This window comes from Cheilinus undulatus, linkage group 20 (assembly GCF_018320785.1).
Source record: "Cheilinus undulatus linkage group 20, ASM1832078v1, whole genome shotgun sequence".
NCBI classification, from domain to species: Eukaryota; Metazoa; Chordata; class Actinopteri; order Labriformes; family Labridae; genus Cheilinus; species Cheilinus undulatus.
The window spans coordinates 38516733-38538561 of NC_054884.1; the positions used below are offsets into that span (position 1 = coordinate 38516733).

General features: G+C 39.3%; 1 protein-coding gene across 1 annotated transcript; it reads left to right on the forward strand.

Annotated features, from left to right (window-relative positions):
• Positions 1 to 1338: 1338 nt before the first annotated feature.
• On the forward strand, positions 1339 to 21576 carry LOC121528033 (zinc finger protein 260-like). The gene is made up of 6 exons (XM_041815138.1): positions 1339 to 1564; positions 4340 to 4528; positions 7546 to 7755; positions 10300 to 10488; positions 15654 to 15842; positions 19436 to 21576. Exons 1-6 carry the CDS (start codon positions 1405 to 1407, stop codon positions 20551 to 20553), a joined length of 2055 nt encoding a protein of 684 aa, XP_041671072.1. The 5' UTR covers positions 1339 to 1404; the 3' UTR covers positions 20554 to 21576.
• Positions 21577 to 21829: the final 253 nt, after the last annotated feature.

The following is a 21829-nucleotide window of genomic DNA, read 5'->3' on the forward strand; positions in this document are numbered from 1 at the left end:
TTTTTCAGGCTTTTCTAACAAAAAAATGTGTCCCTGGCCTGTCCACAATCCCCTCAAGTACCGCAAAAATCCATTTTCTCTCGCCCTCCCTTTCTCCACCATTCAGAAAATCTGTGCTGAAACAAGCTGTTCTCAGATTTTACATCCAGTGACCTCACCAGGGGCCTAAGCACCCGCCCCCAGGTTTGGTTGGCCCTCCCCTACTTGCTGCCCTTTCTGCCCTCCTCTACTGATCCTCTCAGCTACCAGCTGAGATGCTGGATAGCTCAGTGGATTACCCTGCTGACTATGGTCTGGGAGATTGATGGTTTGAATCCCAGTGTAAACTTTGGAAAAAAAGGTGTCTGTAATGTCATGAGTGCTGCATCCATTTCCTGAGAGGGATGTGGTCAGGGGCGGCGTCAGACAGCTCATCAACATTTAAAGCCACAGACACAGAAACAGCTTGTTCTGAGAAGAGCTAAAACAGAGGGGTTTTTAGACATGCAAAAATCCGATATTGGAGTGTTTTTTTCAGCAATAAACTTCACAGGCATGTTTTTGGGACCTCTGAGAACAATATGAACTTGTCTTAAAAGGGTAAAATATGTCTCCTTTAATGACAGTGAAAATGAAAAACATGTATTTTTACACGAATGAATTTTATTTAGAATAGTTAGATTAATTGAATTTCAGAACTAGCGTGTTAACTACATGTTACAAAGTATTGTGAGTTCTCTAATGGCTTCGCTTGAGGTGAGTTATTCTGCTGTCTGTTCTTTATAAAGTCTTTGAGGATGTTTTGATCAAGTGGTCTGTTTCAGATTAGTTCAGTTCTGTACTAGTTATTTCATAATAACCTGATTTTCAAGAAGGGTCAGTTTTCTTTGAAGCACATAGTTAAAGATGTCTATTTTATTTACACGTGGAAAGCTGTATACCACTTAATATTTGTCATGCTGTTGTTTCATATCATATTTTCCCATTCTGTATTAGTGTGGTTTTTTATCACATTAAAATAGTAAAACAAGCCTTGTTAAGCTTACTAATCAGCTCTTGTTAAAGTGAGTCAGACAGCTGCTGATTCACAAGGTGTTTTGGGGAGAGAGTACATTTTGAAAAATTATTACATTTTATATTGTTTATATTGTTAAAACTGGCTGGTTAAATGAAGCCAAACTGGTACTTGAATAAAGAGCCGTTTGGGAGCCTAAAGAGTCATCTCTTTTCGCTGACCTACGCCAAATGACCCGGACCACTGAAAAGAGCTGCAATTCCCATCACGGCCGTTGGGGGCAGCAATGCGCCGTGGCTGCGTCTAGTCTGCCGGAAATTCAAAAGAAGTGGAAGAAGCAGGGAACGCGCCATTCTTTTTACAGTCTATGGAAAACACCGAGGAACATTACAGCTGAATAAAAAACCAAAATGTTTTCAGCGGAGAAGTTTAGAGATGTCAACGAGCGGCCAACTGCTGCAGCTGAGGAAATATGTGACGATGCTACAAGAGCTGCCGTCGAGAACGAGGCAGAGATCAACCGTCAGCGCAGAATGCTGGATATCGATTGGAGCCCTCACAACAGAATAGGTGAGGAGATACGATATTTGCTTCGCATTTGTGATCAGAGATGCTGTTAACAAGGCGAAATGTGGGTCTCATATGTTAAATAAACAATAACTGATACGTCTAGACTGAGTCGTAACGGGCTACGGTTAGCTTATAGGCTATATTTTGTTGAAAGGGATTCGAGCTAATCGCTAGTTTTTCAAAACTGTGGTCAATCCAGCCTCCACAACTTTTTGTGTTGCACGCGTAGACAGACATTACAGTAAAGGACGTGAAACAACTGAAATTAAAAGACATACATACATACATAGAGGCCGCCTGGACTGCTGGCTTTCATTGGGGAGGCTGCGCCACGCGACCGCCATATGCAAGAGGGGGAGTCGCAGCTGATTCTGAATATAAGTCCGTGTGTACGTTATTTTTATTTTTGTGTGAACACTGGACAGCAAGGAAGCATGTACAACTTGATTCTTGAGAATACAATGTCCATCCATTTTCTACACCGCTTATCCCGATGGGGTCACAGGGGGCTGTCATTGGCGAGAGGTGGGGTACACCCTGGACTGGTCGCCAGACAATCACAGGGCTGATATATAGAGACAGACAACCAGGAACGATCACATTCACACCTACAGCCAATTTAGAGTCACCAACTAACCTAATGAGCATGTCTTTGGTGGTGAGAGGAAGCCAGAGTATCCAGAGAGATCCCACGCATGCATGGGAAAACATGCTAACTCTGCAGTAGGGATGCACTGATCCACTTTTTTTCAGTTCCGATCTGATTCTGATAAATATGTGCCCATACCGATACTGATACAGATATATATATATACAGTGCTTAACAAATTTATTAGACCACCTGTCATAAGACCATCCAGCATCATGAAGTGCATTAAAGCGGACTCTTTCATTTTCACTGAGCTTTCCACATTTTACCATTTTGAGCAGGAATGAGGGATTTCAAACTGAATTCACCCAAATTAGAGCCGGCTCACTGGGCTTCTCTGAGAAGTCAGAAATGAATCAAGCATAACATTCAACCACTAAAACTAATTTTTCTGTGCAGGAATGCAAGTAAATACTATAATTTGACATATTAATCAAGAAATAATGATGTGCTTTACTATTTTTTTCAGTTTTTTTGTAAATCAGTAAATTTGAAAATTCATGGATAATAATAATTATATTTTGGGATTAAAAATATAAGTTGGGTTATATATATGTATATAAACAATTATTATTGTTGTTGGTATAATGTGTGAGGTTACATGAGGCTGTAGTAAACCACCCAGCTCCTCCTGTTAAAAAGCAAAAAACAAAAATGAATTGAATTCAAATGTATTCCAAACAAATTTATTTGAACTACTGCTAAAAAAAAAAAATCAACATTATCCAAAAAACAACAACTGAGTGTAAGTTATAAACAACAATGTTTACCCTAAATAGCATAACTCAAGTAGGTTAAACTACCACTTTAACAGTCAGTTAAACCAATTACCTATAATTTTTTAAGAACACGGGCTTGAAATCCCTGTCTATAATGCTCTATTAACGAACCTCCCACCACTAGAGACCACTGTCGCTTCAGTTAATGGCCGCAGCTAACTCTCTGACCCTTCACCAGATGTAAACAATGAGAATCTGCGGTGGCTAACCTGTTAGCGTATAGGAGGGAGACTGGTCCGACAGTTTTCCAAAGTAGTAGATGGAAATAAAGTGGTATGTGGGCTGTCGAGGGTTAAGCTCACGTATGACTACTCACCTAAAGTGAAAAGAGGCCAAATATCAAAGCACGATATTAATCTGCAAAGAGGAACGAAGGTGGGCGGCGCTAGCTTTCAATGCTAGCCACGCTGTAGAGAGTGTTGTCAGGCTAACCTCACACCCACTTTTCTTTGTGTTCTCTCCTCTTTAGACTAGTTTTGACTATTCTAAATATAGATTTACGTTTAATCTACAAGGTAATTATACTGCTAAGAACATCCCCAGCTGATACTAGCTTAGTTACACACAGACTGTCTCATGTTAGACTGCTGTGCATTCATGGTCTACCGCAAACTGTAGGATGGATTTGGATCGGCCATTTGGATCGGCCATTTGGACCGGCGCCATCAGTCAGATATCTGATCTATTAATTACGTCAATATTGGACCCGATACCTATATTGGATCGGATCGGTCCATCCCTACTCCGCACAGAAAGGCCCTGACCGGGAAGTGAACCAGGGACCTTCTTGCTGTGAGACAACAGCGCTAACCCCTGTGCTGCCGTGCAGCCCTGTTATGAAATCATCACACATTACTATTAATGACGTCTGAATCTGTTACGATACATTTAAAAACGTCAAATATCTCAACATTCCTTCAAAATGCATGGTTTTATATGTAATGAGAATGAGATTTAAAAATTGTTGTTTTAATGGAAATCAATGAGGCCTTTTTGGCTACGAAGAAGTCCAGAGGGATATTGTACCTCACAGAAGAAGGGATCAATGTCAGGCCGTTTGTTTGATGATCCAGGGTAACTGATCCAATGAAAAACCCAGGTTCTTATACCAATTCTTCACCGAATATAGGGTTGCAGTGCCTCTCCGTAGATCAAACAGCAACATGTGTACTCACATGTAAACTTTGTCCTATTTTCATGATCAGTCTTTAAAATAACAAAAAATGTGTCATTGATATCATGTGGTATTGAATAGGTGTAAAACATTTTGGCTGAACAAACAGTTGTATAGTGGCACTAATGACATGTGTCCTCCCCCCTGGCTTTGTTTTGTTTTTGTATCTCCAGACGTCCCACACCAACATGTGTGTAAGGAGGAGGAGGTTGAGCAGCAGCTCTGTCACCAGGAGAGGAAGTCTAGTCTGGACCAGGAGGAGTCAGAGCCTCCACAGATTAAAGAGGAGCAGGAGGAAGAGTGGATCAAACAGGAGGAGACTGACACATCAGCTTTGAATCTTCACATTATTACTTACACAGGTACAAAGCCTTACACCTGTGGTACCTGTGTAAGATCATTCACACAGAAATGTTTTCTGGACAAGCACTTAAAGGTCCATGTAGACAATAATGTAAAAACTTCTTAAACATGTGGCAGGTCTCTCAGAATTGGTGCTGACTTGATGGTTCATGAGAGAAGAACTGACACTGCTGAGAAGCTGTACCTTTGATATCTGAGATCTGCTAGAAAAGAGACTTTGACTCCTCTACTTTTTAATGACTAGTGTTAGGTAATGTTACTGTTAAAGTCACTTGTTATGTTACCATATTGCTGCTATTTAGGAATGGGCGTTATCTTATTGTTTGCGATATCCCACAAAAAAAAACTTTCCATGATGAGGAAACGGCATTCCTCGATAATAACGATAAACTATGGTTGATGGAGTATGTTTGCGACTGTCACACACACTTTCGTCATCAATTGCGATGCACTCAAAACTCACGTACAGAAACATAACAAACATGGCCGAAGGCGGAGTTGATACAGAGGATGAGTTTGTTGCAGTGTGCTATATTTTATGATTCCCTATTCCTTTGTTTTAGAGCCGCGCAAATTACTCACGGCCCCACCGTTTACATGAGGAAATGATGGAGTGCTTAGTCTAATATTTAGAAAGATGTGAGTAATAAACTCGCATCTCATGTAGATTTTCTATAAAGTTAGGATAATATAACATTTACAACAACATAGAATGTACATAATATGATAACATGGTGCAAGTTTGTTTTTATTAGCACTGTTACTTTACTACCACAGTTTAAAACTTATAGGCTTCAGTGTAATTATACATCATGGAATCAGTCAAACTTAGTTAAAAATAATGTATCAAATTTACTTACAGTATTTTCATTTTTATTAATTTAACAACAAGAGTTTCAACTTGGACTTGTAGTAAGTGACTTATCTCTATAAAAACAAACATGGTGAAGCCTGGCAGCTCTGCTCCACTTTAGGAACCACCAGACTAGGCCTGGGCGATATGGTTTAAAAATCATATCACAGTATTTTTCTTGCCTTTGACAATACGGTATTAAATCACAGTATAACAAAATTAAAAAGAGATAATGCTTTTTAATCCATATTCAAGTGTTATTAACCCCCTTCTCCCCTTACAACAAGCCTTTGACGGCATACTCAAATTCTCTCTAAGTATAGGAACACAGAAAACATGTTTTATTTTTTTATTTTAATTTTTTCAACTCTCTCTAGGTTTACTTCTGTCTAACTGCACTCCCAAGTTTTGCATTTCATCTCTATCCTGATGAGGTGTGTTGAGCTGCTAATGACTTGAACACATTTCCTAGTGAAGGCGTTCACAATAAAAGCGTTTCAGTAAAAAAACTACAGCTGCGGACTTTTATTTTGAAGAGCTTGACAGAAGTATTGTGTTACCTCATGGAGGTAAAATAGTAATGTAAACACTTCTAGTGTAGGGTCAGTTTTTAATGCAAACCCTATCTTAAATGATGTCCCAAGTTGGAACATTTTTTTGTATTATTTCCAACTCAATTTCTCTTTGAATCTCTTAAATGTGGAAGAGACATAGTTTTTTTTTTTTTTTTTTTTTTAACTAAAATATCCCTACATGAATCGATATATATATAATTATCTGCACCGATAAATCATTGGCTGATATTGCATATATTCTCAAAATGAAAACATCATTCTGACAAGTCTCCTGATCCACCGCTGCTGTCATGGACCTATCCCTTCCTGCTCTGTTTGATGTGGTTTCATTCAGTCTGATTGACGTTAGGAACCAAAGTTTACCCACACACCACAGTGAACTTTACATTCTTAACTTTTTTCTGATCTGACTTATGTTATTGCATATTTTTTATTCTTTTTGTAAAACATCAGCTCTCTTTATTTCTGACTTATGCAGCAAAAACAAAAAAAGAGACCCCCAAACGCCACCATTTGTTAATCATGACAGCCTGTTATCATTTGGTTTCATGTCTGATTTGACATAAGTCAGCTGAATTCTTGTTTAGTTGATTGAAATTTCAGATTTGACCACTTGACAAGATACTTAATTCATTTCAAGCAAAAAGGGGAAAAAGCTATGTCAGTTGTTCGTGTATGTTGTACTTTGGTACACAAATGTTTAAAAAAAAAAAAGTTAACAAATACAGTGGTAAAGTCAGAATAGTTCGTTGTTTTTTGATGTAAACATGAGTGATGTCAGTTAGAATTCATTATTGAGATCTTTGCTCACTACATATTAACCCCCTTTTACCCCCAGATGTGCATAAATACATCAAATAAATGTATTTTTTAAAATCAACAATTGAGAAAAAATTATTGGTTCTTGTCAGTTATCAGCCATCAGGTGTAGGAAATTATTGGTTATCGGCATAGGTTCAAAAAATACGTATCGTCCATCATTAATTTATTTATCTATATTTATATGTAGCTGGTGTAGTTAAGCAGCCCATTTGATACAGTTTACCTAGCCAAAAAGATTGTGTTGAATGGTGCTATTTTTTTATTGTGATTTATATTTTATGGCAATAAATACAGCAAAATATTGAGATAAATTTTTTTATTCCATATTGCCCATATCTACTGCCACTAAAAACATTCTTGTGTTACATAGTGAGAAAAGTAACACGTGAAGCCCAGTTCACACCAAGATTCATGACACAACCAGACAGAACAGCTCCAGTCAGACCAGCTGATGGTGTTGTCAGTTTCAGCTTGCCTGGTTGTAAATCTTTGGTCTGATCTGGGATTTAGAGTAATTTTGCTTTACTGAAGATTGAAATGTTTTTGTGACTTGCTACACTGTGCATCTTTATGCAACTTTATGTACAGCTCATTCTCTGCAGTCTAATAACAATACAGTTCTTCATTTTATTTCTTCGTCTGATCTGGACTTTTTATACACAGTATGGGAGATTTTAAGACCCTTAGGCTCTAATAATCATTTGCACGATACATACTGGTACTGTATTTTTCCTCTACCTTCTTTGTTGTGTTTTTGTATCTCCAGACGTCCCACAGCAACATGTTTGTAAGGAGGAGGAGGAGGAGGAGGAGGAGGAGGCGGAGGATGAGCAGCAGCTCTGTCACCAGGAGAGGAAGTCAAGTCTGGACCGGGAGCCAGAGCCTCCACAGATGAAAGAGGAGCAGGAGGGAGAGTGGATCAAACAGGAGGAGACTGACACATCAGCTTTGAATCGGCACACTCTTACTCACACAGGTATAAAGCTGTACACCTGTGGTACCTGTGGAATATCATTCAACCAAAAATGTCATTTGGATAGCCACATAGAAATCCATGCAGTGGAAAAAACACATACCTGCACAATGTGTAACAAATCTTTCAGAGATAAACATTCATTGACAGTCCACATGAGAACACACACAGGTGAGAAACCTTACTCCTGCAGCACCTGTGGAAAAAAATTCTATTCCAAATCACATATGAATCAGCACATTCGTACTCACACAGATACAAAGCCATACACCTGTGGCACCTGTGGGACATCATTCGCACAAAAAGTTTATTTGACAGTCCACATGAGAAGACACACAGGTGAGAAGCCTTTCTCCTGTAGCACCTGTGGAAAAAGATTCTGTCAGAAATCAGACATGAATGATCACCTTCTTACTCACACAGGTATAAAGGCATACACCTGTGGTACTTGTGGAACATCATTCACACATAAATGTAGTTTGCAAAGGCACTTAAAAATCCATACAGGTGAAAAACCACATACCTGCACAATGTGCGACAAATCTTTCAGACGGAAAGCTGAGTTGACACTCCACATGAGAAGACATAAAGGTGAGAAGCCTTACTCCTGCAGCACCTGTGAAAAAAGATTCTGTCAGAAATCGCATTTGAATCGGCACATTCTCACACACACAGGTGCAAAGCCGTACACCTGTGGTACCTGTGGAACATCATTCAGACATAAAGTTTCTTTGGAAAACCATGTAAAAGTCCATGCAGACAATAATGCGTAAACTTCTTAAACATGTGGCAGGTCTCTCAGAATTCTCTTTCTTAGACTTAGAGGAGCCAAACTTGACAGTCCTAATTCAAGACAGACCTCAAGAGACAGTTGCACTGCCCAACAATGGTGCTCCCTGATTGGGCAATGCTTACTATTTCTGGACAAACAACAAAACCAGATGGGTCATAAATAACTTGTGTTCTCTCATCAGGACTCAAACTCTGGACTGGAAATCCCATAAATACTGTTAACATAGGTTTGTTCAACAGGACATTTTCATATTCTTCTTAGAAGAATTGGAACACAATGATATGTTTCTGATGTTTGTAACCCTCAAATCAAAGAAGAACCAAAAGCCTGAGTTTTAATCAGTCATCCATGGACAAACAGGGCCATCTAATGCCTGTTATCAGTCACCACATGTCTCCACGTGGCTGACCTCCTTTACGTCCTTGTGTCCAAATGCTTTCAGTTACATTGTTCTTCATGTTTAATTGTGGTGTGATATTATTCTAGAATTTTATAAGCGTATGCTATTCCTTCTTGCCTTATCGTGGATTATCAGTTTGGTGTAGAGTAGGTCTGAGATGTGATATTTGACCTCCAGGGGATTTCAGGAGGCTCAGAAGAACCCGCACCTCCCCTCTCTGTTTAAAACGAAGTGGTTCAAAGGACATGCAGTCTTTTAGTCCTTTCCTGAGGTTTTTCTTAGTCTTCTCATCAAGTCTTTTCTTTTTCTCTCTTTCCTTCTTCTGCGCCAAGTCTGAACCTTTTTTTGGGGACTTTGTAAATCTTCATTAAATTTTTTTTATTTAGTTATTTTTATAGCATTCATGCTATTTTTTTTGCAAAGGACTGAGTTTTTCTAATGTCATTTTACTGACTCCTCTGATTCAGATGAGCTGCATGATATATACATTGTAATCCTGTGATTTGTAATAAATCTACAAAACACAAGTCATTTGTCCAGACAGTTTTATTTTGGAAAGTTGTCACTGGAACGAGAATTCATGACTTGAGGTATGAATGTGGAGTGAATGGGTGTGAACCAGGGCTGAACAAGCTGAGAAAACAATCTGATTGGGATTTTTCTCCTAATATTGTGATTAATATTTGATTAATTTTAGGTTCCTCATCTTATGTATTGTTCAACAAACACAATCAATAAATCTATATTATAACCAACACAATGTTAGATACATTAAACTAGAGGTGAAATATTGTAAAAACATATCTAATGGTGAATTTCTCTAATATAGAAAATCCGATCTCAAGTGCTACACTGAATAGGATGCAGTTTGTTTATATTATTCTGGTTTTGATTAATAAAATCATACATGAACAGGAAAAGTAGGTTTTTTTGTAAAATCCTTTGAAAAAGAAACTTGAATGTCTGCATAATGTGTTGAGCATGAAACCGTTGCTGCAAAAATAAACTTGTATCAAATTGGTATTTTGACACCGTTCAGGTGCAGGAAATATTGCACTGTCTGCAGGCCATAGTGTGATTTAATCTAATTTGTGATTAATTTTCCTAGCCCTAGTGTGAATGGTTACGTGTTAAAGCTTTCTGAGCTCTCAGACGACTATAAAAGTGTAAGACAAACTCAAGCCCATTGAAGAGTCCAGCACAAACAATGTAGTCTATGTGACAACAACTAAACCTACTTTATACACAGTATGGGAGATTTAAAGACCCTCAGGCTCCAACAGTGAGTTGTACAATACATATTGGCACTGTGTTTTTCATCTACCTTCACTTTGTTTTGCTTTTGAATCTCCAGACGTCCCACAGCAACATGTGTGTAAGGAGGAGGAGGTTGAGCAGCAGCTCTGTCACCAGGAGAGGAAGTCCAGTCTGGACCAAGAAGAGCCAAAACCTCCACAGATGAAAGAGGAGCAGGAGGGAGAGTGGATCAAACAGGAGGAGACTGACACATCAGCTTTGAATCAACACATTCGTACTCTCACAGGTACGAAGCCGCACACCTGTGATACCTGTGGAAAATCATTCAACCATAAAAGACTCTTGGATAGCCACATAAAAATCCATAAAGGTGAAAAACCATATATCTGTTCAGTGTGCAACAAATCTTTCAAACATAAAAGTTCTTTGAGAGACCACATGAGAACACACACAGGTGAGAAACCTTACTCCTGCAGCACCTGTGGAAGAAGATTCTATAGGAAATCACATTTGAATCAGCACATTAAAACTCACACAGGTACAAAGCCGTACACCTGTGATACCTGTGGAAGATCATTCATTAAAAAAAGTAAGTTGGATAGCCACTCAAAAATCCATACAGGTGAAAAACCACATACCTGCACATTGTGCAATAAATCTTTTGGAATAATATACCATTTGACTGTACACATGAGAACACACACAGGTGAGAAGCCTTACTCCTGCAGCACCTGTGGAAAAAGATTCTGTAGGAAATCACATTTGAATCTGCACATTCTTACTCACACAGGTATAAAGGCATACACCTGTGATACCTGTGGGACATCATTCACACAAAAAGCTAATTTGACAGCCCACATGAGAACACACACAGGTGAGGAGCCTTACTCCTGCAGCATCTGTGGAAAAAGATTCAATCAGAAATATTTTTTGAATCGGCACATACTCTCTCACACAGGTATAAAGCCGTACACTTGTGATACCTGTGAAAGATCATTCACACATAAATGTAGCTTGCAAAGGCACTTAAAAATCCATACAGGTGAAAAACCACATACCTGCACATTGTGCGACAAATCTTTTGGACTTAAACATGATTTAACAGTCCACATGAGAAAACACACAGGTGAGAAGCCTTACTCCTGCGGTTCCTGTGGAACAAGATTCTACAGGAAATCACATTTGAATCATCACATTCTTACACACACAGGTATAAAGGCATACACCTGTGATACCTGTGGAAGATCGTTTGCACAAAAATGTCATTTGCAATGTCACTTAAAAATCCATTCAGGTGAAAAAACACATACCTGCACAATGTGCAACAAATCTTTCAGACGTAAAAGTTCTTTGACAGTCCACATGAGTCACCACACAGGTGAGAAGCCTTACTCCTGTAGCACCTGTGGAAAAAGATTCAGTCAGAAATCTTATTTGAATCAGCACATTCTCACACACAAAGATACAAATCTCTATACCTGTGGTACCTGTAGAAGATCATTCACAAAAAAAAGACATTTGGATAGCCACATAAAAATCCATTCATGTAAAAACCTACATACATGCACAATATGCAACAAATCTTTCAGGTATAAAAGTGCTTTTATACCCCACATGAGAACACACACAGGTGAGAAGCCTTTCTCCTGCAGCACCTGTGGAAAAAGATTTTGTACAAAATCACAATTTAAACAGCACATTCGTACTCACACAGGTGCAAAGCCATACATCTGTGGTACCTGTGGAAGATCATTCACACAGAAAAGGTCTTTGGACAAGCATGCAAAGATCCACGCAGACAATAATGTGTAAACTACCTAAACATGTGGCAGGTCTCTCAGAATTCTCTTTCTTAGACTTAGAGGAGACAAACTTGACATCCCTGATTCAAGACAGATCTCAAGAGACAGTTTCACACCCCAACAATGGTGCTCTCTGATTGGCCAATGCTTCCCATCTCTGGACAGACAACAAAGCCAGATGAGTCATAAATGACTTGTGTTCTCTCTGCAGGACTGCAAACTGTATGGACTGGAAATCCCATAAATTCTGTAAATATAAGTTTGTTCAACAGGACATTTTCATATTCTTCTTAGATAGAAGAATTTGAACACAATGATATGTTTCTGATGTTTGTAACACTTAAATCAAAGAAGAACCAAAAGCCTGAGTTTTAATCAGTCTTCCATGGACCAACAGTGCCATCTAATGCCCGGTATCAGTCATTACATGTCTCCACGTGGCCGACCTCCTTTATGTCCTTATGTCCAAATGCTTATTCTTGTGCCAAATGCTTTCATTGACATTGTTCTTCATGGTTAACTGTGATGTGATATTATTCTAGAACAGTGGTACTCAACCTTATTCTATCCAAGAGCCACATTGTCTTAAAAATACTATTGCAGGAGCCACCATCCAACACCAGCCATGTGATGATCACTCTATCCATAGTTGAAATGAAACAGTGAATTGGTGGATTATTGTGTTGTTAAATAGGATGAAATAGTCCACATAAAAATGTCTGTATAGTGTCAGAAAAAAAGGATATTTCACAGATAATAAGCATATGTTTTTATTTATTTAAGTTCCACCTGGACTAAAGTCTTCTTAAAATATCGGACTGTGCCGACTTCGAGCTATGAGAAGCTTTCAAAGAGCTGATGAATTACAGGTGTCTGTTCGGGTATTAATATTTCATATTTTGGACATTTACTGTAGTTATGTGACTCCATTAACTTAAAGTTATGCTTTCTATTTTTTCCCTCTCATTATTATTGCTTTTAGCTAAAGGGGGAGGGTCCCCATATTGGTCTTTGCCCTGGGCCTCCAAATGGCTAAAACCGACCCTGCCTCACACCTGCAGCCCCCCTCACAGATCATTCTGTCCTGCCAGTTTGTTGCTTTCATTTTTCTGTTTCTGCCCTTTTGACAGTATTTATTATTATTATTACATTTAAGATCAAATAAAACACCCACGATTGGACAAGTTTTACTCAAATTTACATTATTTCAAAATATGACACGTGTGTGTTTGGCTCGTTGATGATGATGCGCATCGCAAAATATTAGAAGCTTCACCTTGAACACAAGACAGCACACCTCAATGAACAACATACTGATGAGACGCGCCATCGGTGGACATCCTCTGCGCTCTTTTATGCACGTTCCTCCATCCTGGGTGCACCCGATGTAATAACATATGAGTTTTTGTTTGAATTTGGAAGTTAAAGTCTGTCTTCTTTGTGTGGACTTAGATTTATTGATATGACTTATTGCAATGAGTCCTTACTGCTGACAGTTTCAACCATTATAGAGGATTTCAGGAGGATTTTTTAAAAGTAAGCCATAGAGGAGCTGCAACTGGTCACTAAAGAGCCACATGCGGATCAAGAGCCATGGGTTGAGTATTACTGTTCTAGAATTTTATAACCGTTTGCTATTCCTATTTGCCTTATTGTGAATTATTCATTCGATGAAGAGTGGGTTTGAGACGTGATATTTGATTTCCTAGGGATTTGGGGAGGCTCAGAAGAACCCGCACCTCCCCTCTGGGTTTAAGACGAAGTGTTTCAAAGCACATGCAGTCTTTTTAGTCTTTTCATTGGGTTTTTCTTAGTCTTCTCATCAAGTCTTTTCTTAGTTTCTCTTTTAATTATATTTCTTCCCTTAGGACTTCTTTGCCATGGAATACATATTTCTTTTTCTGTGCTCCTTCCAAGTCTACGCCAAGTCCAAACCTTTTTTAGGACTTTGTAAATCTTCATTAACTTTTTTTTTTGATCCAGCTATTTTTTTAGCATTCACGCTATTTGTTGCAGCAGACTGAGTTTTTGTTAATGTCTTATTATTGACTCCTCTGATTCAGATGAGCTACGTTATATATACGTTGTAATTCTGTGATTTGTAATAAATCTACAAAACGCAAGTCTTTTGTCCAGACAGTTTTATTTTGGAAAGTTGTCACTGAAATGAGAATTCATGACTTGGGGTATGAATGAAAACAGAAAACACAAGCTTTTAAACTTTGTTTCATGTTAATATTCTTCTATCTTTATTGTAGTATTTATATTGGTTACATTGTTATCAATACTGTAGCTATTGCCGTAACATCTCTAATAATGCTGCAGTGTTGATTTGACAATTATTTTGAATTTAGTCTTTAGATGAAAAGCTCTTTTAGATTTAGTCACATATTAGTCATTTTAATTCTCTATAGTTTTAGTTGATGATAACCCCAAAATATTTTAGTCCAGTCTTAGTTATTAAAAAGTTTACATTTCAGTGTTTACCTTTGATTAAAACAGTTATTTTCTTCAAACTATTTTAATTATCCATATTGTAAAATGAACATAACTGTAAACCACTCATATTTATGTCCTATTAAAGCTTTTATTACTTTAAAATCTACTGAAGAAATCACTGATGTAGCCTGAATGCCCTCTCCCCTCATTTCTGCTTGTGTTTTTACTGATCATCTGCACAATGGAGAAATATCCTAAACTTGGAATACCCATGGACTGTGGCTCAGCATGTACAGTCCAATGTCTCGCAATCTGAGTCTCGCAATCTGAAAGTTGTGGGTTTGAGCCTCAGCAGCCACTGAACCCCAGTTTGACCCTACTGCTGTGACGGTGGAGTGTAGGTGTGTATGGATGCATCTGGATGGATTAGCAGCCTCTGCTATCAGTGCATATATGTGGAGTGAATGGGTGTGAACCAGGGCTGAACAAGCTGAGAAAACAATCTGATTGGGATTTTTCTCCTAATATTGTGATTAATATTTGATTAATTTTAGGTTCCTCATCTTATGTATTGTTCAACAAACACAATCAATAAATCTATATTATAACCAACACAATGTTAGATACATTAAACTAGAGGTGAAATATTTGAAATAGAAATCTACTAGCAATTTTCTCTCATATAGCAAATTTGATCTCAATTGCTACACTGAATGGGATGCTAATTTTTTTTATGTTACTCTGGTTTTGATTAATAAAATCATACATGAACAGGAAAAGTAGGATTTTTTTTAACTGCTCTGAAAAAAGACACTTAAGTGTATGCATAATGTGTTGAGCATAAAATCTCTGATGCAAAAATAAACTTGTATCAAACTGGTATTTTGACAGTTCAGGTTCAGGAAATCCTGCACTGTCTGCAGGCCATATTGTGATTTAATCTAATTTGTGATTAATTGCCAAGCCCTAGTGTGAATGGGTAGGTATGTTAAAGCGTTCTGAGCAGTCAGACGACTATAAAAGTGTTACACAAACTCAAGCCCATTGAAGAGTCAGCACAAACAGTGTAATCTATGTGACAACAACTAAACCTACTTTATACACAGTATGGGAGATTTAAAGACCCTCAGGCTCTAAAAAACAGTTGCATGATACACACTGGCATCATGTTTTCCTGTACCTTCACTTTGTGTTGTTTTTGTATCTCCAGACATCCCACAGCAACATGTGTGTAAGGAGGAGGAGGATGAGCAGCAGCTCTGTCATCAGGAGAGGAAGTCCAGTCTGGACCAGGAGGAGCCAGAGCCTCCACAGATGAAAGAGGAGCAGGAGGGAGAGTGGATCAAACAGGAGGAGACTGACACATCAGCTTTGAAACGGGACATTCGTACTCTCAGAGGTACGAAGCTGTACACCTGTGGTACCTGTGGAAGATCATTCAACCATAAAAGACATTTGGATAGGCACATGAACATCCATACAGCGGAAAAACCACATGCATGCACAATGTGCAACAAATCTTTCAGAGATAAACATTCATTGACAGTCCACATGAGAACACACACAGGTGAGAAACCTTACTCCTGCAGCACCTGTGGAAGAAGATTCTGTGAGACATCAGCTTTGAATAAGCACATTAAAACTCACACAGATACAAACCTGTACACCTGTGGCACTTGTGGAAGATCATTTGCACTAAAAAGTTCTCTGGTAGTCCACACAAGAAGACACACACCTGAGAAGCCTTACTTCTGCAGCACTTGTGGAAAAAGATTCAGTTGGAAATCAGATTTGAATAAGCACATTCTTACCCACACAGGTACAAAGGTGTACACCTGTGATACCTGTGGAAGATCATTCACATTAAAATCTTATTTGCAAAGGCACTTAAAAGTACATACAGGTGAAAAACTACATGCCTGCACAATGTGCAATGAGCCTTTCAGTAAAAAAAATAATTTGACAGCCCACATGAGAACACACGTAGGTGAGAAGCTTTACTCTTGCAGCACCTGTGGAAAATCATTCAACCAAAAATGTCATTTGGATAGCCACATGAAAATCCATACAGGTGAAAAACCACATACCTGTGCAATGTGCAGCAAATCTTTTAGACATAAAGGTAATTTGACAGTCCACATGAGAATACACACAGGTGAGAAGCCTTACTCCTGTGGCACCTGTGGAAGAAGATTCTGTGAGAAATCAAATTTGAATAAGCACATTCTTACTCACACAGATACAAACCTCTACACCTGTGACACATGTGGGACATCATTCACAAAAAAAAGTCATTTGGATCTCCACATAAAAATCCATTCAGGTAAAAACCTACTTACCTGCACAATGTGCAACAAATCTTTTAGACATAAAAGTGCTTTTACAGTCCACATGAGAACACACACAGGTGAGAAACCTTTCTCCTGCAGCACCTGTGGAAAAAGATTTTGTACAAAATCACAATTGAATCTGCACATTAAAACTCACACAGGTGCAAAGCCATACATCTGTGGTACCTGTGGAAGATCATTCAGACAGAAAAGGTCTTTGGACAAGCATTTAAAGATCCATGCAGACAATAATGTGTAAACTTCCTAAACATGTGGCAGGTCTCTCAGAATTCTCTTTCTTAGACTTAGAGGAGCCAAGGTTGACACTCCTGATTCAGGACAGATCACAAGAGACAGTTTCACACTCCAACAATGGTGCTCTCTGACTGGCCAATGCTTCCTATCTCTGGACAAACAACAAAACCACACGCCTCCACGTGGCCGACCACCTTTATGTCCTTATGTCCAAATGCTTATGCCAAATATTTTCATTCATCCATCCATCTTCCTTCGCTCATTTGAGGTCGTGTTGCGGGGGCAACAGTCTAAGCAGGGAAGCCCAGACCTCCCTCTCCCCGGCCACTTCGTCCAGCTCTTCCCAGGGGATCCCAAGCTGATACCAGGCCAGCCGAGAGACATAGTCCCTCCACCATGTCCTGGGTCTGCCCCAGGGCCTCCACCCGGTGTGACCTGCCCGGAACACCTCACCAGAAGGCATCCGGACCAGATGCCTTAGCCACCTCATCTGGCGCAGAGGAGCAGCGACTCTACTCTGAGTCCCTCCCAGACGGCCGAGCTTCTCCAATGCAGAGGCCGCATCACTGCCGATGCCACATCGATTCGCTTGTCAATCTCCAGCTCCATTCTTCCCTCACTAGTGAACAAGACCCAGAGATACTTGAACTCCTCCACTTGGGGCAGGATCTCATTTTCAATCTGGAGAGGGCATTCCACCCTTTTCCAATTGAGAACATTGTCTCGGATTTGGAGGTGCTGATGCTCATCCAAGCCGCTTCACACTCAGTTGAGAACTGTTCCAGTGATAGCTGAAGATCCCGGCCTGATGAAGCCAACAGAACCACATCATCTGCAAAAAGCAGAGACCTGGCTGGGCCTAGAAGTGATGTCCATGAAAGTTATGAACAGAACTGAATTGTTTGGGTCCTGACTGTTGTTTGTGCGTACGCACAAACAACAGTCAGGACTCCTTCCTCCATCCAAAGGCGGGGGGGGGGGCTACCCTCTCGTCCACCAGGGTAAACCCCAATTTACAGGCTGTGAGCCTTGGCACCTCTCACCAAGGGCAACTTCAGAGTGAAAGAGAGTCCAACAACTCTCAAGGAGATTGGTTCCAGAGCCCAAACTGTGCATCGAGGTGAGACCAACTATAACTAGCTGGTGCCTCTCAACCTCGCACACAAGCTGAGGCTCCTTCCTCACCAGAGAGGTGACTTTCCACGTCCCTAGAGCCAACTTCTAAAGCTGAGGATTGGACCACCAAGGTCTCTGCCTTTGGCTGCCACCCAGCTCACAATGCACCCGAAGTATATGGCCCCTCCCATGGGTGGTGAGCTCATGGGAGGGGGGACCCACGTTGCCTCTTCGGGCTGTGCCTGGCCGGGCCTCATGGGTGCAGGCCCAGCCACCAGGCACTTGCCATAGAGCCCCACTCCCAGGCCAAAGATTTTCAGTTACATTGTTCTTCACGTTTAACTGTGATGTGATATTATTCTAGAATTTTATAACTGTATGCTTTTCCTACTTGCCTTATCATGAATTATTAATTCAAGGAAGAGTGGGTTTGATCTCCTAGGGATTTGGGGAGGCTCAGAAGAACCCGCACCTCCCCTCTCAGTTTAAGAAGTGTTTCAAAGCAAATGCAGTCTTTTTAGTCCTTTCTTTAGGTTTTTCTTAGTCTTCTCATCAAGTCTTTTCTTATTCTCTCTTCTTCTAGTTAATTTGCTTCCCTTAAGACTTCTTCTCCCTGAATCATGCTATTTCTTTTTCTGTGTTCCTTCCAAGTCTGCGCCAAGTTCGAACCTTTCTTTTGGAATTTATAAATCTTCGTTAACTTTGTTTTTGATCCAGCTGTTTTTATAGCGTTCATGCTATTTGTTGCCACAGGCTGAGTTTTTTAATGCCTTTTTATTGACTCCTCTGATTCAGATGAGCTACGTGATATATACCTTATAATTCTGTGATTTGTAATAAATCTACAAAACGCAAGTCTTTTGTCCAGACAGTTTTATTTTGGAAAGTTGTCACTGAAACGAGAACTCATGGTTTGAGGTATGAGATTGATTTATAATTGATTGCATAAGTTAATAATGATTAAGATTTGTAATTAATTCATAATTACATTTTAAAATTGGTTATTCCATAATCAATTTACCAGAATAACCTGGGTGGTGTCCCTTTAATATTATTATTACAAGGTTTATAGAAATATTGATTTATGATATTTCATATCGCTGCATGGTGCTGACTTGACGGTTCATGAGAGAAGAACTGACACTGCTGAGAAGCTGTACCTTTGATATGTGAGATCTGCTAGAAAAGAGACTCTGACTCCTCTGCTTTTTCATGACAAATGTTGGATCATGTTACTGTTAAAGTTACTTGTTATGTTTGTTTTGTTGTTGTTTTGTTTTTGTTTCTCCAGATCCCCCACAGCAACATGTGTGTAAGGAGGAGGAGGATGAGCAGCAGCTCTGTCACCAGGAGAGGAAGTCCAGTCTGGACCAGGAGGAGCCAGAGCCTCCACAGATGAAAGAGGAGCAGGAGGGAGAGTGGATCAAACAGGAGGAGACTGACATGTTGATAATGACTCCTACTCAGGAGGAAAGTGAACACAGAGAAGCATATGGACTAAATGAACACCAGCTCCTTTCTCACAACTCTCATGTTGCTGAGAATCAAGATCCCAAAGAGAACAAGCGGAAAGAAACAGAGATAACTGTAAAATCAAAACCAAGACAAGATAAAGACAGAAAACACACAGGTGAGGGGCTGTATTCATGTGAAGTATGTGGAAAAGGATTTAAATATAATCAGAGTTTGAAACAACACATGATGGCACACACAGGTGAGAAGCCTTTCTCCTGCAGCACCTGTGGAAAAGAATTCAGTCGGAAATTAACTTTGAATCATCACCTTCACACTCACACAGGTATAAAACCGTACACCTGTGGTACCTGTGGGACATCATTCACACATAAATGTACTTTAGACAAACACTTAAAAATTCATACAGGTGAAAAACCACATACCTGCATGATTTGCAACAAAACTTTTAGATTAAAAGGTGAGTTGACACTCCACATGAGAAGACACACAGGTGAGAAGCCTTACTCCTGCAGCACCTGTGATAAAAGATTCTGTAAGAAATCAGAAATGAATAATCACATTCTTACTCACACAGGTACCAAGCCGTTCACCTGTGGTACCTGTGGGACATCATTCACAAGAAAATGTCATTTGGATCTACACATAAAAATCCATACAGGTGAAAAACCACATACCTGCGAAATATGCAACAAATCTTTCAGACATAAACATTCATTGACAGCCCACATTAGAAGACACACAGGTGAGAAGCCTTACTCCTGCAGCACCTGTGGGAAAAGATTCTGTACGAAATCACATTTGAATCTGCATATTAAAACTCACACAGGTACAAAGCCATACACCTGTGGTACCTGTGGAATATCATTTACCAGGAAATGTTTTCTGGACAAGCACTTAAAGATCCATGCAGACAATAATGTGTCAACTCCCTAAACATGTGGCAGGTCTCTAAGAATTGGTGCTGACTTGATGGTTCATGAGAGAAGAACTGACACCTTGAACATAGCCATGCACATTCTAGAATAGTCATGTAGACAAGGCTGCTCATAAGGGGAGAGATGAAGGGAGAGCTTTCTGAGGCCCAGCCAAACTGGAGCCCATAGAGGTCACCAAAATCCTCAAGTTAAGCTGTGATAACCATATTTCATTTTTTTACCTGAATAAAAACCACTATTATCAAAGTAACATATATTGTTTTGGTTAATTTGTGCCATAGTACATCGCTATCTTAAAAATGGAAGTCCCTTTTCTTAAAAAAACGAATTAAAATGGGTTAAAAAATGGATAAAGATTGGAAGAAAGGGTGGTGAACTGGGATTTTAGAAGTAGATGAAAGTGGCAGAAACAGGCATAAGGTGGTAAAAGGAGTTAATAGTGGCAATATTGCCTTAAAATTGTCAGACATTTGTGGAAAATGTGGTGAAATGGAATCAAGAAAGGTAAATAATGGTTTAAACTGGCAGAAATTGATTTACTGAGGCAGAGAAATAGGGAGAATGTGGTTAAACTGGCAAAAATGGGTACAAAAATGGTGAGATGTGGTTTAAATGGACATAGAAGTGGTGAAAAGGGTTTGATAGTGGCAATAATGGGTGGGAGGTGGTAGAAAGGATTTGAAAGAATTGCTTAAAGGTGGAAGAAATTTGCAGAAATTTTGGAGAATTGGGATTAAAAAAGTGGAAGAAATTGGTTTAAAGTAGCAAGAATATATAAAAAGTGTACAAAAATTTGTTTAAAAAGCAGTGAAAACTGGTTAAAATTTGGCTGAATTGGTGTAAAGTGGCAGAAATGGGCTCAGATTGTGCAAGATGATGAAAACTGGCACAAATAAGTACTTTCAACTTAAATACTTTTTAACCCAGTGATGTTACTGACCTGTTGCCAAATAACCTAATTACTTGCAAAATGATCCTCCAGCTGTTTTTCAGTAGTACCACTTACTATTCCAGCCTTTTGTTGCCCCGTCTCTTCTTTTTTGAGATGTGTTGCTGTCATCAAATTCAAAATGATCTATTGTTTATGATGAAATGGTAAAATGTCTTAGTTTCAACATTTGATGTGTTGCTTGTGGTCTTTTGTAATAAAATATGGATTCAAGAGATGAATCATTGAATTTTGTTTTTATTTACATTTAACAAAGTGTCCCAACTTTTTTGGAATTGGGGCCGTAGCTTTACTAGTCAGATGTGTCCTCCTAGTCTGACCATCA